The sequence below is a fragment of the Vanacampus margaritifer genome, chromosome 7 (genome assembly GCF_051991255.1).
Source record: "Vanacampus margaritifer isolate UIUO_Vmar chromosome 7, RoL_Vmar_1.0, whole genome shotgun sequence".
NCBI lineage: Eukaryota > Metazoa > Chordata > Actinopteri > Syngnathiformes > Syngnathidae > Vanacampus > Vanacampus margaritifer.
The window spans coordinates 6867031-6883634 of record NC_135438.1 but is presented as its reverse complement, the minus strand read 5'-3'; the positions used below and the strand labels follow the sequence as shown (position 1 = coordinate 6883634).

Below are 16604 nucleotides of genomic sequence, written 5' to 3'. Positions count from 1 at the left end.
CTCTTAAGTCAGGTCATTCGTTTCTCAAGGCACCACTGTACTGGACATCCACTACTTTCTTGCCTATAGCGCCTTCTTGTGGCGTCTTAGAGCATCAGAAAAGCACTAAATGAACTAGACTAAGTGCAATTTCTGTAGAAATTGCGTTGTAATGCTGAAAGATGAATGCTAAGATGAAAGGTAAGTAGATTGAAAGGTAAATTATGTGATAATTAGTATTAATTGTAGGTAGTTGAAAGATAAATGGATAAAAAGAACACTTGAACCCGGGAGGCATGATGAGTTTTTGAAATGTATTTTTTTTTTTAATAGTGACTAGCTGAGGGTGAGCTCCACAGAATTAGGCAATGTCCAAATAGAGAATCGCAAATAGACGGTGGCTATCACTATTCGTTTTTAGTTACTTAGGCTTAGCTAGTTTGGGTAGGTTACATTCTCTGAAAGTCATGTTCATTGGGCAGGAATCCCGATGGTTTTGAACAAAAAACCTGGGGAAACCAAACTGAGGTCAAAGGTCCTTTTCACCTCTTGTTCCAATGTCTCAATTTTAAGCACAAATCCCGTTAATTTTTGGACGTGATTTTATTATTGCTTTATTGTGATTTATTAGCAGGCAAAATAGAATAAGTCATAATATAAGCACATTAAGATCCAGTAGTTTTTCAATATTCCAGAGAGTGGCGCTGTTGAGCTGCATCTCAGGGCACCGCCGTGGCCGTTTTAAGGCTGCCTGGATGTCAAGATATTCTTATCTTTTATCGTTCCTTCTGTTCTTAAATGACTTCAGACGACACTAGAGGCACTCTTGACTATTTCCACGCCTCCAGCGCGTGCCCTCTTATCGAGAGGCCAGACGGAATTAAAGTCATCCCCGTGGTGTCATCATCAGTGGCCCACTTTTGTGCAAGTGCGTGCGTGCGCATGTCATGTCGCCCACCTCTGGAGATTAAGCTGCAATCTAGGCTGCAGGTCGCACCATTTATGAGTGCCACGAAGCCTCGGTTTGAGTAGTTGACTTTTCTATTCATTTCCATTGATTGGTGAAAAACGAGTGAAAATATGCGTAACCAAATAGAATGTGATTTGATGCTACTAATTACAATTCAATCCATTGTGCACCTTCTTCTGGTATGCCCGCCTTGGCCACTAGGGCGCAATATAATACTTAATGTTACTACTAAAACGACAGTAAAACTAGTACTTTTTCATAGAGGATAAAGAAGAGGTGCCTGAAAGTATGTTATCTGTCTGTGTGTATTTGTCCAATATTTGTGTTCAAATATTTGTTGATTATACAACTGTGACTATCGATGCTAACCATTAGCATCTCAATTGCGTTTTACATTGTTATATTAACATTCAGCTAAGTGGACTTTCCTAAGGCAAAGCTGTGTTGTTTTAAATGCTGTAAATGTAGTATGGTAGGTACGGTACACGTGTAAAGGGCGGAGCTTAAGTTGTGTAGGATACTTATGGCTTCATTTTTCTACAGGATGTAATCTTTAGCATTTCAGCTATAAGGGGTCCGACGTTCGACAATTCCGAGCGTATGTATTCAAAATGGCGGTCAACTCGATGAAAGGAAAGCTCTCCGCTCATTGAAAAGCACTGGATTTTGGATGGTTGTGATTTGTTTTATGAGGATTATTTTAATTTCAAAATGTGATCAAATTGTTTGGCTACCATAACAATCTGCCTGGTTTGTATAGTCACAGGCAAAAACAACAAAATACGCTGTTTGTTTACAACGTGTAAAGGAATCATTTGCATTGCGCTGCATTGCAGAAAGATCAGAAATGCTCGGATGTTCAGAATTGTCAAATAGGTGCTGACAACTTTTCGTTCTGCTTTCCGTTCTGCTGTCATAATAAACAAGGATTCCCATTTCAACTAGTAACACAAAGTTTGTAAAACAGGAAGTAATATCCTGAGCTGTGCTTTTTTCTTTTTTTTTCTTTTTTTTTACAGCCCCGCACTAGCAGAGTTCATTTGTGCGGGGTGGTTTGAAAATACAATCAAGTATAGTCGCACTTACAGCAGTCTTGAGAGCCCTTACAGCCTAATAGAATACAGAATTTGGCTCATCCGCCGTTAACGACCTCACAAGGACACCTACCTCGCCCTACTAACTCCCCAGTCATCTATTAGATTCAATGAAGTCCTTCACGATGTCCATCAAATACTTTTGACCACACACCCACGCTTGGCCTTAAGTTTGTTAGCGCGATGCGGCTAACACATTAGCGTGCATTTTCAGCAGCATGATTAGGTTGCTTTTATTTTAGTTTCAGCTTACTTAGTTCAATTTTTCTCCTATATTTACTCATCTATACAGTGTCCCCCCCCCCCCCGCCCCCTTGGCAATTGATTTATTCCTTTTCATTGTGTTTGAGATCTGTGAATGCGGTCCATTAATATTTAATGACGCCTCGCTTCCCGTTTTCTCTAATGTCACGGATGCGTGGAGGAAAAGAAACAACGGCAATGTTGTTGACCGAGGCCATATATATGCACTCGCCAGGCCACTTCATTACGTACACATTCTAATGAGCTCCAAAACAAGAGCTCAAGAGGACAAACGCTTTAATTTTAGTCGGTCAGAAGCCTGTATTGTTTTATGAAATTAAATTAAGGTAAAATAAAATGACAATAATTACATAATATAATTAATAATAATAAATTCAATACAATTATTACAAAATAAATAAGAAATAATAATAATAATAATAATAAAATGAAATCTAATAATCAAATTAAAAGTTGGGAGTGATAAAGCCATACAATTATTTTTGTAATCAGATTTATGACTTACTGACTTATCTTTACTCCACACTTGTTTTGTAGAATGTTGCGAAGTTGTCGTAATGAACACCTAAAAGACATGCAAGTGAATGTACTAAATTATGAACATGGATAAACTGTCTTTCATATTAATTCATGTTTCATTCGTTTTTATTTTAGCGTAAGCTTAACCTGTAAGAACAAAACATTTACTGTATGTATGATAAAGTGGATTTTGTGTATTGAATATAGATGACTATTTTCTTGCTGAAAAAAAGAGTTCTTTGAGAAAGTAATGACATAAGTCGCAATCACGTTATATATATTTTTTCAAAAATGTTAAGCCTTATTTATAAGAGAAAATGTTTCCATGTGGCCTGTGACAAAAGTTAGTTTTGACTCCTAACGTGGATGTTTTTGTAATTGATTGGAAGGAAGCCAAAGTACCCCAGATTCAAACCTGGGACCGCCTGACTGGGAGGCAGAAGATCTAACCACTAATCCAGCATGCAGCCTAGCCATGGCTCTACAAATAGAACATTCTGACATTTCACCTTCGCCTTTTTTTTTCCTTTTGCTATTTGCCATGCTACATCCTGACACACACACACACGCGCGCACGCACACACACACGCACGCACGCGCATTGATCCATCACTACCTTGTTTGTTCACACTGCTGCTGTGAGCTCACCCCATCCAGCCTGCTGCGACTGACGCAGAGGCACACAGCTTGGCTCCTCCCCCTCCTCCTCTTGCACGGTGCGGTCTCCATGGCAACGCCCAGAGGAGAGAGCAGCTTAGCAACAACACGGCGAGCATCCAGACTGCTCAGTGCTCCGGAGCCGGAGACAACCTCGACGAGAATCCTCTTCAAGTGTCCCGTTTACATTTTTCATCGGTGTGATAGAAGAGGATTATTTTGTTATTTTTTAGTAAAATGAAGTTTATGGTGGTTCTGGTGGGCGCCGGCACGCTGGCTTTCCTCGGCGCGGTCATCTGCATCATCGCCAGCGTTTACCCCCGCAAACGCGCCGCGGCTCTGGCCGACAACGGCACCCTGACGTCAGAGACGCTCCTCCAGCCTCTGGAGCGGCCCGACGCGGTGGCTCACGCCGGCCCGCTCGGTGCCCTTCACGGCTCCGACTCCTACGGCGGAGGGAACGGACTCGGCTTGGGGCTCCCCACACTGAACGAGCTCGACCTCGGGGAGGAGACCGGCCGAGGCTCGGCCAAAGTGTTCAGCTACAGCCGACTCATCTGCACGCCGGTTCCGCTCGGGGAGTGTAAAGGGAAAGAAGCGGGGCAGCAGCCGCTGGCGGACGACCCTCTCGCCGACGAGGAGTGGACGTTCCTCCGCACCACTGCGGAGGAGCTCCGGCAGATGGTCATGCAGCAGAACGACCAGATCCTCATGGACCAGAGGACCATCCGGGAGCTGACGGGTAAGCTGAACGAGTGCGAGAGCGGCCTGGAGGAGGAGGACAGTGAGAGGCCCGGACCCGAGCGGAGCATCGGGGTCTGGAGTGGCAACCGGCGGGTCATGGCTGGGGACGACGTCAGCTCCTCGGCCGCCTCGCAGCTGCAGACGGCCCGAGCCGTGGAGGAGCTGGCCCGGGCCATCATGGACCTGAAGGATCGAATAGAGAAGTTGGAGGTAAGTACACATTGGTATGCTGATGTTCTATAATTCATTCTTTGTTTTGAGTAATAAACCCTTTGCTAGCCTAATAGTAGGGCAGGGTGATTATGAGAAAAAATAGTAATCGTGATTATTTTTGTTTGATATTGAAATCACGATTATTAAACACAATTACTCATTGAGTTTTTTATGCAAATACCAAGTTACAATCAGACAACCGTTTGGCACATCAGTTGTTTTCCTTCAATTATATAATGCTTTTATCATTGCGAGAAGCCAAAATTGAATTCCTGATGAAATTTGCATTAATTGCCTAGCCCTACCTAATAGCATAATTGGCCAACTCAATTTACAACTTACTTTCACAGTATCATCAGTATCATTAACTCATTCACTGCCATTGACGCCTATATACGTCAAAAATTCATTTGAACTATTTCTATTAGTTTAACATTTTTTCCCCACTTTTGTTAACAAGAGTATGAAAACCTAGAATTGTTTTATTGCACATTTAGAACAGATGTAAAATGTGTGATTAATTGTGAGTTAACTAGTGAAGTCATGCGATTAATTACAATTAAAAAAATATATCACCTGATGCACCTAATTTTTAATAATCTTTTCTTTGAAAAAAAGAAAGAAAAGATGATCAAAAATTAGGGGCGTCAGGCGATTAAAATTTGTCATCGCTATTAATCGCATGACTTCACTAGTTAACTCACATTTTATATCTGTTCTAAATATACAATTAAAAAATTCTAGGTTTTCATACTCTTGTTAACAAAAGTGTAAAAAAATGTGGAACTAATAAAAAATAGTTCAAATGAATTTTTGACGTATATAGGCGTCAATGGCAGTGAATGAGTTAAAAAATAATGTGGTTGCTAAAATTGCGTCTATTCTTTGTATGTGTAGATTCTTAGTCATTCAGATCATGATAATCAGCAAATGTTGAATCAAGGCAACCCTTGACGGATTCGTTGGACTTTTTGCTGCTTTCAAAACCTTTTAAGAATAATTTGACGTTTTGTTTAATTGGCATATCACCCCCCCCCCCCCCCACCCAAAAAATATATATATAACCCAATACTTTTAATATGTGCCAAGGAGAACCTCCATGTAGGCTATTTAAACTCCCCTTGTGGGATTATAATGAGCATAATAAATTCAACTCAGCATTAAACTGAATTAAAATGAATGATATTTCATGAAATCCAATAAAAATGTTCAATTAACTTTCCTTTATTAGTTTGATGTAATACTATACGTACCTTAGCGTTGTTCTACAAGGCTACCACAATTATGAACACAATTATATTACATTTTGTTAAATAACTGCCAATAAAAAAAGGGCATTATTTAATTTGTAAAGGGATCATTTTTATATTTGGTCAAGTTATAAAGATCCCGGTTATGTTATATTATATGGACAATGTGTCTATAAAACCACTAGTTTTCAGTCTGAAATAATGTTACTGACAACATATTTGAATATGACATTTATGTATGTATATACGTATATGTAAATAAATAAATAAACAAAGAAATCAATGACAAATGCCCGATATAGGAAGCGTCCGCCACCCACATCCTTCACCCCGACACGCCCCAACACTGTCTGTGACAGCAGCATTTCTCCCTCCCCGCGCTCCACATGCAGGATCGAGAGACATAAATAAAAGATGAAGCTGGCCAGGTTGAGCAGAGAAGAGGTCAGCTTCTTAACAGCCCGTGTGTTTGTATGTGGGCTGAAATGGAGACAGGTGCATGCTTCGAAATGAATAAACACTGCCAAGGTTATGCTTCTCGCTGTCAATTTACATCCTGGATGTACAGTCCTTGCCTCAGCAACTATTTTTTTATCATCTCCCTCTGTGTAAGGGATCCGGGACACGGCATCCCCATTATACTTCAATCAGCTTTGACAATCAATAAGTCAATCAATATAGATATAGAAGATAGAATTTTGTATTCTGGTGAATCATAGAGAAATAATTGTCACATACTCATATTTAAATTATTTTATTTTATTTTCTGTCTAAATTCTACGGGCATGCAACTGTAAATCCAATCATCCTGGGTAAATTGGTGTCCCAAATCATTTTGACCACGTACAATGAAACCCCAAAAGTTGAATGGCGCCAAAAGTGGTACAATTTTGAGTTCAAGCAAAAATGTTCGGGGAAAAAAAATGTCTCACAAAACTTCAAACCATCATCATGTGAGAGTAAAGCAGAGATTCTCAAAATTTTGGGTCCAGGCATGGTCCCTCACAATCCTAATTCCAGTTAAACATGCAGTATCTTGTTCACCCCGAAACGTTATGAGAATTTGAAAATTTAAACATAACCATTTAAAACAGACAGATATCACACATATCAGCAGAGCACAGAATCTGTCTGCCTACGCCTGGACCAAATCCACCAAAATCGCTTGAGCCGTCTGCGCCTCAATTTAGACCTGCTTTTACCTGGTCTCCATTCTGTCACCAAATTGGCAAGTGTGCCTGGGCCGTACGGAAAACAACCTTGCAGTGCGGTCTGCCAAATTCCCAAGCATGGTAAACTAGAGTCGCCCCAGCATGAAAATGAAGATGCACCCGTTTTTACGAGAACACATGCCCGTCCGTGCCTTTTAATTCCGCTAAGAAACAGATTTGAGCGGAACCCTTTTCACATAGTTTGGAATGACAAGAACATTTATTTTGAAGTTTAAACAACTTAGGAGTCAACCAGCATCACAGATCAAATTGGGTTTGACTCTGTATTGTTGTATTTCTACACTTTACTACTAACTCATTTATTTGCTCTCCTCCAGGCAGAGATCGGCCCAGCTGCCTTGAACCTCACTGACACGTCTACAGGAACAAGCAGCAGCAGCAGCAGCAGCAGCAGCACCCCGGTAGCCACCAAGCCCCCCACGCCACCCACCGGCAACGCCAACCCCGCGCCCCCGATGGCAGCAGGCCCCGGGCACCGCCGACCGGGCTCCCCCGCCTCCAAGGCTTCGGCCAAGGGGGCCCCTGGTCGCGGGAAGGCTCCCTGGAGGGTAGAGGACCTGGAGGGCGAGCTGGAGAGGAAAATAAAAATGCTGGAGAAGGAGCGACAGGCTATGAGGAAGGAGACACAGGGCCAGTATGAGAAGATCAACCACGGCATAGACACCGCCAACCACCGCGTCAGTGAACTGGAGCACAGTGAGTCAGCTAAACAAAATGGCAGCTGAATATACACTGAACACGTTTTTTTTTATATATTACTATATTTGTTTTTGTCCTCATTTTTAATGAGATGAACTAAAAAATATAAGACTTTTTCCATTCATTGTTCCCATTTACTATTTACACATTTACTATTTACGTTAACATTGATTCTTCTTGACAATTGAAGGCCACTCCTAAATGTTCAGTTTTGCTGTATTGTTTTTATATTTTTGCTCAGTGTACAAAGCAGGGTTCCCGCAGAACCTTAATAAGTCTTAAAACGACATCAATCTAAAACCAAGGCCTTGTTTGGCATGAATCAATCTTTCAAAAGTCTTGAATTTTTTTAACACATGATAAGTAGGATATTAAGATTGAAAATAGTCTAAAAACTTATTGATTAAAAAAAAAAATATATATATATATATATATATATATACAGGGTGTCCATAAAGTCTCTTTACCATTTAAAAAATTCATTAAAAATGCAATTGATTAGATATTTTATTCAAATTTGTTCTATTGTATTCAGTGTTTATTAAAGTTTTTTATCAGGCGCAATGTGTCTCATGGTTTATTGAAACAAAATCGGATAGGCAGACTCAGCGAAACTACAGAACTAAATATGGAAGAAATGATTGATGTGCTTCGTGCAACTAATGGTGCCCATGTAGAAGTGTATTAAAAGAGGTAAAAAAAAAAACTTTAATAAACGCTAAATACAATAGAACAAATCTGAATAAAAATATTTAATCAATTGCATTTTTAATAAATTTTTGAAATGGTAAAGAGACTTTATGGACACCCTGTATATGGTACATATGGTAGCATCATGCAATCATGATTGTGAATCAACACACAAGTGATGTGATTTTAGTCAGGACATACAGTATACTCTGTTTATACTGTAGCAACTTTGAACAGCGTGTGACATTGGGAACATTGGGAAGTTGGTCTTAAATCAAATTTTAAATGGAATTTAAAAAGTCTTGAATTTAACTTGCCTTAAAATGTAGGGACCCTAAGAAAGGAGATTATCTATTTGATAGCTGCGAGTGAATTTAATTAGAAAGCCTAAAGCAGGGCTGTTCTTCCTCCGAGGGCCACATGCAGAAAAATTGAAAGATGAAAGGGCCAATTAGGTGATAAAGCAAAAAGTCGAAGATTTTTCAGGATTACTCAATGGCCACTGGGCAGCGGCCCTGTATCCTACTCAAACAGATTACCCTTGTACTAAACTGCAGCATTTCTACATTCATAACTAAAACATGAGAGGTCGCACAGAAGTCAAATGGTCAGCACGCACAGAGGTCGAGTGGTTAACGCAGTCGTTGGGAGTCTTCCATGAACTTGAGATTCAAATCAAGCCTCAGGACTACGAGGCCGACATGCTAAGCAGTCCAGTTCTTTCAAATTGTGCCTCAAACCGGTTTGATTCAAGTTAAACAGTGTCTCTAAAATAATTATCAAAATAGTGATCAACTCATTTGATTAGCAATTAGTTGTCGATTAATCGCTGCACTTCTAATGCTGTAGTGCATTTGTATGGCTTGGCAGTGATGTGGCGGTCAGCTTGCTAGCTTAAAACCCCGGAAATTATTATTTTTTTGGCTGTTATATCTGCAACATTGCAACGCCACAAAACCAGTCGCCAAGCAAAAGCCAATGATAAAAACGAGTTGCCAAATTCGAAACTCATGAGAGTTTGGCCGCATTGCTGCGGCAGACTTTTGTAAAGCGGAAATGTGAAGGCAGATTTTTCATTCTCACTTTCAGTCACTTTCAAATTCCCGCTTTCAGCCTTGAATCATTTGTTTGTCAAGCCAGCTTCCTGTCGCAAAATCAGTCAAGGGCAAATTTTGTTATGTTATTCATTGGTTGAGACCAAAAAAAAAAAAACTGTTTAGTGTGCCGCTTTACGGAGAGTTCATGATACACCAAAAATACTTTTTAACAAGGCTCGCGAAGGAGCCTTTTTATTCTCCATTAAGCAGTTGCATGTCATTCTCCATCCGTCTCATGCTGCTTTTAGATTCTCTCAGCTCTCAAAGAGGCACTACGGTAGTTCATTAGTGGAGCTCTCGCTCGGAAAAACAACAACGTCCTTGTGTAACCATTCACAAGTGCCCCCGTTTTCTGCTCTTTAACTGTTTGTCTCTGCCGCTCTTTTGTCCATGTTCTTTTTCCCCGAAGCCCTAACAGAGCCGTCCTTCCCCGACGGCTTCGTGCTGTCCTTCCCCATGCGCACTAACTACATGTACGGCCTGGTCCGGAAGGAGATAACTGAGATGTACGCCTTCACCGCCTGTGTGTGGCTAAAGGCTAAAGAAGGCGGGATCGGCACGCCCTTCTCCTACTCGGTGCCCGGACAGCCCAACGAGCTGGTGTTGCTGCAGGGTGTCCACAACCCTGTGGAACTGCTCATCAATGATAAGGTATTAAGCCAAATCCTGATCCAGATCAAGTTCTACTGTCATGTAAAATGCCTAAAACAAAAGCGTGAACACAGACTTATTGGTGCCTTGAGACCCAACAATATTTCAAGATACAAGGCGTCATTTGGACCATTTTTTGCTTTGAGTTGCAAGTCAAACTTCAGATCCGAGCGCCGTATCGTGGCAGTAAACTCAATTCAACTCACATTCCATTAAAAAAGGATCTTCAAGCTGTTTAATGCAAGTTGACATTTACTGTCATTACATGTCATATACTTAAAACAACCCAAACAATAGCTTAAGAACGTAATGCTATCCTTACCCTATTTAAAATCCCATTGACTTGCTAACATTTAGCATCAATATTTGCAGTTTTACAACCCTACGTGGCAGCCAGTTGGCTAGCGTGAGAGGTTAATGTCGCAGTCTGTGAGACAAAAGTGACAGAAAATTCCAAGGAAAGTTCTTTGAGTCAGTCTACCTACCCTTTGATCACAAGTGACAATCGTTGACAGCTAGCATGAGAAAAAATAGCAAAGTAGCCTACATCTTCCGAAGTGTATGACAAAGGCACAACATCAGTCAGATTTGATCCACATCAAAGTCCTTTGTTGAGAGAAAAAAAAAAAGGCCAATACAGGCTTTTGTTCTTGTTCTTGTTCTTGTTCATGCTTTGTTTTGAGTCTACTTTTGGACAGAAGTAGCAGACACATGGTAGCAACTAGCAACTCAGACAGTTGGCTAGCATGAGAAGCTAATGTAGCAGTCTTGATATTTACTCAGTGCTCCTTCTTGTAAAGCAGCACATTTAATACATGGGCCCAAAACAACACCATTCACAGAATATTAAGTCATTTGTACACAAAAAAAAGTCAAACAGTAGATTAGAGCATTATCGAGGCAACTGAAAGAGGCTAATTATTTCCTCTTTTGCGTGTTCCAAAAATATGAAGACAGATTTTTAATGTAAGAAAAAACACCTTTGCAAAGATGATTTATTAAAACAGAGATCTCCGGACATCGGGACAACCCTGAACATCACGTAGGAGGTGGAATTTTCAGAGTGCCCACTGTGGCCCCTCCCTTACGGAAGAGGGCTTCTTATAGTCAAAACGCCCCTTTTCCTCCTTCCAAGAATGAGCAGAACAGATTGGCTCTCACTCAGCATGTCACACAACATCATCCCCGTAAACAGACCGCACCTGTCTTTCATTTTTAGACAAAATATACTCTCTGGGTACTTTTTCTCAAAACAATATCTCACAAACAAGTTGAACTAGATTTAGAGTGGCCGTGAGCGGTGGCGCAAACAGAGTGTGTGTGTGTGTGTTCGAAGCAGATTCTGTTCTCACGAACAGAATGTGTTTTCGCACAGAACACTGAGAAGGAATTTTTTAGACCAAGCAATATGTTCCATCTTAGGTTAAGGTCAAATTATACTGAGTTCAACGTTATTTCACTTACTTTACACATCTATAAAACATTTCAACATGGTGAATATATGAAATAAAAAATTAAAATGTTAATAATATCTAACACAACAGGAATGGAAATAAAAACAGCAACTTATCCATGTGTCGGATATTTTTCACCCAAATTCTAGGGTACTCACAACATTGAAGGTCATGAAGTTGCATGGTGCATTTCTGTTATTTCTGTCCAATAATAAAGTGTCAAAAACAGCCAATGTATAACTTCCCTTCTTTTAGAGGGATTACAGCTAGTATAATACATTTAAAATGTTGTTGTATTAGCATCAAAAGGCTAGGATTGTTTGCAACAAGACTGCCATTTTGTTGCCGTAGTGGACATTTTTGACAGTTACATCAACGTCAATTTTCAAAAGGGTGACAAGAACTCACTGTTTACTAACAATAAACTCGTACGTAATATACGTCATTTTACAAGAATTTTTTTTTAAATAATGGCAGAAAAAAATGTTCTACGAACAAGCTCATATCACCAAATTCTAGGGTACTCACAACATTGAAGGTCATGAAAAAGGGCGTCATTGTATCGCTGTATCTGGAAATTTCGCAACGCTAACTCATCCTCATCATCGCTCTCAGGTGGCGCAGTTGCCGCTGTCACTCCCTCAGGACGAATGGCAGCACATCTGCGTCAGCTGGACCTTGAGGGACGGTGTGTGGAAGGCCTACCAAGGTGGCAAGATGAAGGGACGGGGGGAAGGACTGGCCGCCTGGCACCCCATCAAACCTGGTGGGGTGCTCATTCTGGGCCAGGAGCAGGTAAAAAGATGAGTGCGGACAGATTGTTCGGAATGTTCCATAGAGATTTGTGGCTTATTATGAAGCTTATTTAAGTCTGTATACAGGGTATGTAGCTGTTGGTAGTTGGTACTGCACGTTCCGTTCCAAAACATACTCGTTAACCTCTGTACAGAATGTGAAAAAAACCCGGCCTTTGTAATTTGTCCTTTCCTCGTTTGTTTCATTCAAGCCATCTGTACTCGTGTGCTATCTGTAGCTGCATACGTTCCCTGAGAGATGAGGAGTGAAAACAGGCAGCCGGTTTTGCACCTCGCACATTCTTCTGGGTGGGTGTTATAAAGGACATCTTGCGGGTGGAGAACTGTGAATGAAATGGATGATAGCCAAAGACATCCTAGTGTTATTCATGGAAAATCGTGCCTAAATTTTCACAGGAGTTGAAGAAGGAGAAATGATTCTGATCCGACTTTGTCGTAGTGATGTTCAAGAGAGTTATTTTGGTTGAAGTAATTATTATAAGGATAAACTGTTATCGCTTAAAACATAGACCCTCCCGGTAGCAATGGCGGGCACACCGGTAAGATCGGGTTTTGTTTTGTTTTTCCGATCTGTGAGGACCGGTTGATGGGAACCAATGATGTCAAGCCGAGTCATCATTGTAACATATGAGGACACGCTAACGTTAGCTTACATTCTTGGTGCTTTACTTTACTCTTTCACTGTTTTCCATCTCCTCTTACATGGCTCAGTGCCCGGCAAGTTTAAGCACTGGGATTGAGCTACAGAAGCCACAAAAAATTGCCCTGACAAATAAGTTCAAATCAATCAAATCGATTACTCGCACAGACCTAACTTGCTCATTCTTATGTCTCTTCTTTTTCCCCAACCAAAGGACACCCTTGGAGGACGTTTCGACGCCTCCCAGGCACTGGTCGGTGAACTCTCCCAGTTCAACTTGTGGGACCGGGTCTTGAAGCCCGTCGAAGTCGCCGCCTTGGCGGAATGCAGCTCCTCGGTGCTCGGCAACATCGCCCCGTGGACCGATCTGGATGTGGACGTCTATGGCGGAGCCACCAAAGAGTCCTTAGACCCCTGCCATGCCGCGGAGAGATCCAACCCCTCCAGCCCCAAACAGTGAGGGGCGTAAAACTGCGAGAGCTCATATACTGTAAGGTCAATGTAGTTGAGGGGTAAATTTAATTACTTCTGAATGTAAAGCATTTGTTTGGAGATAGGGAGGCGATGGGACGGAGCTAATCGGATGTTTAGAGCTCGTCTGTTTTTCATGTCGGTGTGTTCGGTGTTTAGTTGTAAAGCCGGAGTGAGGTTAGACACGGGATTACCTTCGTGAGAGGGTCAAAACACAAGCTTGTAGATGGACTATCAGTGCTAATTTGGGTCAATCATCTCTGTCAAGCGAAAAACCATACCAGACTCTTTGGGTCTTAGAGTTTTGATGCAGGTATGGTCACTGATGATGAAAACCCTTTGTGTCACCGCATATCGTGTTAACATTCTCAACGAGAAACATAATGACGTCATGTTCAAGTGTCAATTTTATACAGTAAAGTTACTCCCACCATTCGCTACTACAGTGATCTTATACCGTAAACGTGTAATTATTGTGTGTTAATGTAGCCTTGCTAATGTTGCTCGCCCCGACGTCCCACTGTAGCCTGACGTTTTCTGCAGCCACAACCAGGAAAAACAACGCTCTGAATCAACCCTGAAGTAAACACTTGATGTCAAGCTGTGAGCTCCGGAAGATTAAATTGTACCTTGGCTAAACCACACAGAATTTTTTGGGGGGTATTCGCATGTCATTTTGAGCAAAGCACTGCATCAACAGCAGTTCAGTGTCAGTCCCCTTTGCGGCTCTTAGATGTCTTGCTTGGGTAAATTGACTTTCGCAAAATACCATTTCAAAAGACATCAAGTAATTTAAGAAAAAATATTTTGTACTTCACACTCCATGACAGAGTCCAATGGGACCTTCAGATTTAATCGATTTCCCACAAATAATAGTGGCTTTGACTTGCTATGATTCAGTTGCATGGTGCATTTCTCTGTTATTTCTGTCCAGTAATAAAGTGTCAAAAACAGCCAATGTATAACTTCCCTTCTTTTAGAGGGATTACAGCTAGTATAATACATTTAAAATGTTGTTGTATTAGCATCAAAAGGCTAGGATGGTTTTGTTGCCGTAGTGAACATTTTTGAATTTTCAAAAGGGTGACAAGAACTCACTGTTTACTAACAATAAACTCGTACGTAATATACGTCATTTTACAAGATTTTTTTTTAAATAATGGCAGAAAAAAATGTTCTACGAACAAGCTCATATCACCAAAATAAAATTGTAATACTGTGACAAGCTTATTTAACCAATAACGTTATGATACCACCTGTTAAAACGTATAATTTTATGAGAATTCAAGTATCACAAGAACTAAGTTGTATTTTCACGTGAATTAAGTCATAATTTAATGAGAATACAGACGTAATGTTACAATAATATGTAATTTTACGATAACAATTTCCAATATCACATGAACAGTTTACAGATGTAAATTAAATGAACTTGTATGTAATGTAATTTATACTTTATGCTTTGTTGTCATGTTCCGACATCAAATCAAATTCAAATCCGATTCCAAATTTGTTCATGTAATATTCCGACGTCACGATTTTATTTTCAGTGTGGCCCTCACACCGCTCTATATACCATGACCGCCACATTTCTTTTGTAAGTGCCTTTCTGGGCCTCAAATGCCAACAATGGTAGACAAATACTTTCCTCTTTTGTCTTCTCTCTTGCTTTACATCATTCAAGGCCCTATCAGTGTTTGTCTTTGCACCTCATGCACTTGATATTGTGAACTTAGGTGGATGAAACTTAATAAACTGCATTTGATGGCATCGTCTGACGCTCATTATGTGTTGCTGTGTCACCGCAATGGGTTTGCTGATGCATAGACGGGTATGATTCACTCATCTATCTGCCCACGTGTGACATTTCTTTTCTTTTCTTTTTTCTTCTGGAACGCTCAGTATTGTTCATTGGGTAATTTTACCGATTTGATATGTCATCATCATTGCTCTTTTTTTTTTTCTTTTTTTTTCCCACGTGTGACATTTCTAGCGTGATCTGATGAGTACTGTTACACTCTGCTTGGCCTAGTTCAAAAATGATTTCATATAACCACAAACCGGGTGGATGTCAAACTCTGGAAGTGATCTGAGATGCACCAAAAACAACTTTGTACATTTTACTCAGAGAGTTTAGTTGCGGTAATGGCTCTGACAGATGGACGGACATAAGCACAAAAACAACCTCAGAGATAATTATCACCATAAATACAGATGCACGAGGGAGGATGGAGATTCTTTAGTCATTAGTGTTGGAGGAGAGCAATAACCCGATGCTTATTGCATTAATTAAAGTCGTACAAAAGGTATTCTGCATTGCAAATTCAGCTCGATTTGTCTCTCTAGGATAAAAATGCTTAAAGCGCCTTGTGCAAAATACTGAGTGGGTCGTAATTGACGCACGCACAAAAAAACATTTGCATTTGCAGGAAAACAAATTAGATCAGTGTTAGTAGATTTAGTCGGTCTATAAGGCTTTCGAATAGTCATTTCGCTTCCGCGCATGTTTCAGGTTATGAGCAATTCTAGTGTTTTTCCAAGAAATTGGTTTCTGGGGCATTCAGTGCAAGACGTTTCAATTCAACTTCTGCTCAAGTAAAGGCTCTTCTAAGCGCACTAGAAATTGCCAAAACGTCCTCCTAACCCACTCGCTCCGTATTGGGTTACTTTTACCCAAGATTGGGCTACTGGTAATTAGTTTGATGCAGCAGATTGGGTAGAACAAATGATTGGATTTGGGTGGGCTGAAATGCTGACGCTGGTCGCCATTTTAGATTGTTGTAGTTGAATTCAATTAAATGTAATATTCTTAGGAAATATCAATGGCTGCTGAATGGGTAACACCACTCACTGACTTCAGACAAAAGTCAACGTGTATCAAATATATCATGTGAGAATGTTGGGAATAAAATTGGTGTTGTTTTTAACCACAGCTATACTGATAACCTGTTAACCCATTTCTTCATTAACTCACTAGAATGGGTAGTTTTGACCCCTTTTTGAATCAATGTGCTGGGTCAAATCCCAACCCAATGCACTGGGTATAACTAACCCAGCATTGGCTGAAGCTCTGCCCCTTTTGGACCTACTGCTGGGTTAGCTATTCCACCCACTTTGGGTTACTTTTGATCAAGCAGTTTTAATAGCGAGACCATTGATCCAACC

General features: G+C 40.6%; 1 protein-coding gene across 1 annotated transcript; it reads left to right on the top strand.

Moving 5' to 3' along the window:
• Positions 1–3538: 3538 nt before the first annotated feature.
• On the top strand, positions 3539–15209 carry nptxrb (neuronal pentraxin receptor b). The gene is made up of 5 exons (XM_077569861.1): positions 3539–4437; positions 7240–7618; positions 9818–10059; positions 12129–12308; positions 13183–15209. Exons 1-5 carry the CDS (start codon positions 3721–3723, stop codon positions 13426–13428), a joined length of 1764 nt encoding a protein of 587 aa, XP_077425987.1. The 5' UTR covers positions 3539–3720; the 3' UTR covers positions 13429–15209.
• The last annotated feature ends 1395 nt before the right edge of the window (positions 15210–16604 follow it).

Excerpts from the sequence above, each read along its gene's own strand:
- nptxrb (XM_077569861.1), top strand. The coding sequence starts at position 3,721 with ATGAAGTTTATGGTGGTTCTGGTGGGCGCCGGCACGCTGGCTTTCCTC. Across the intron at positions 4,438-7,239 it reads ATCGAATAGAGAAGTTGGAG|GCAGAGATCGGCCCAGCTGC; the intron begins GTAAGTACACAT and ends GCTCTCCTCCAG. Across the intron at positions 10,060-12,128 it reads AACTGCTCATCAATGATAAG|GTGGCGCAGTTGCCGCTGTC; the intron begins GTATTAAGCCAA and ends CATCGCTCTCAG.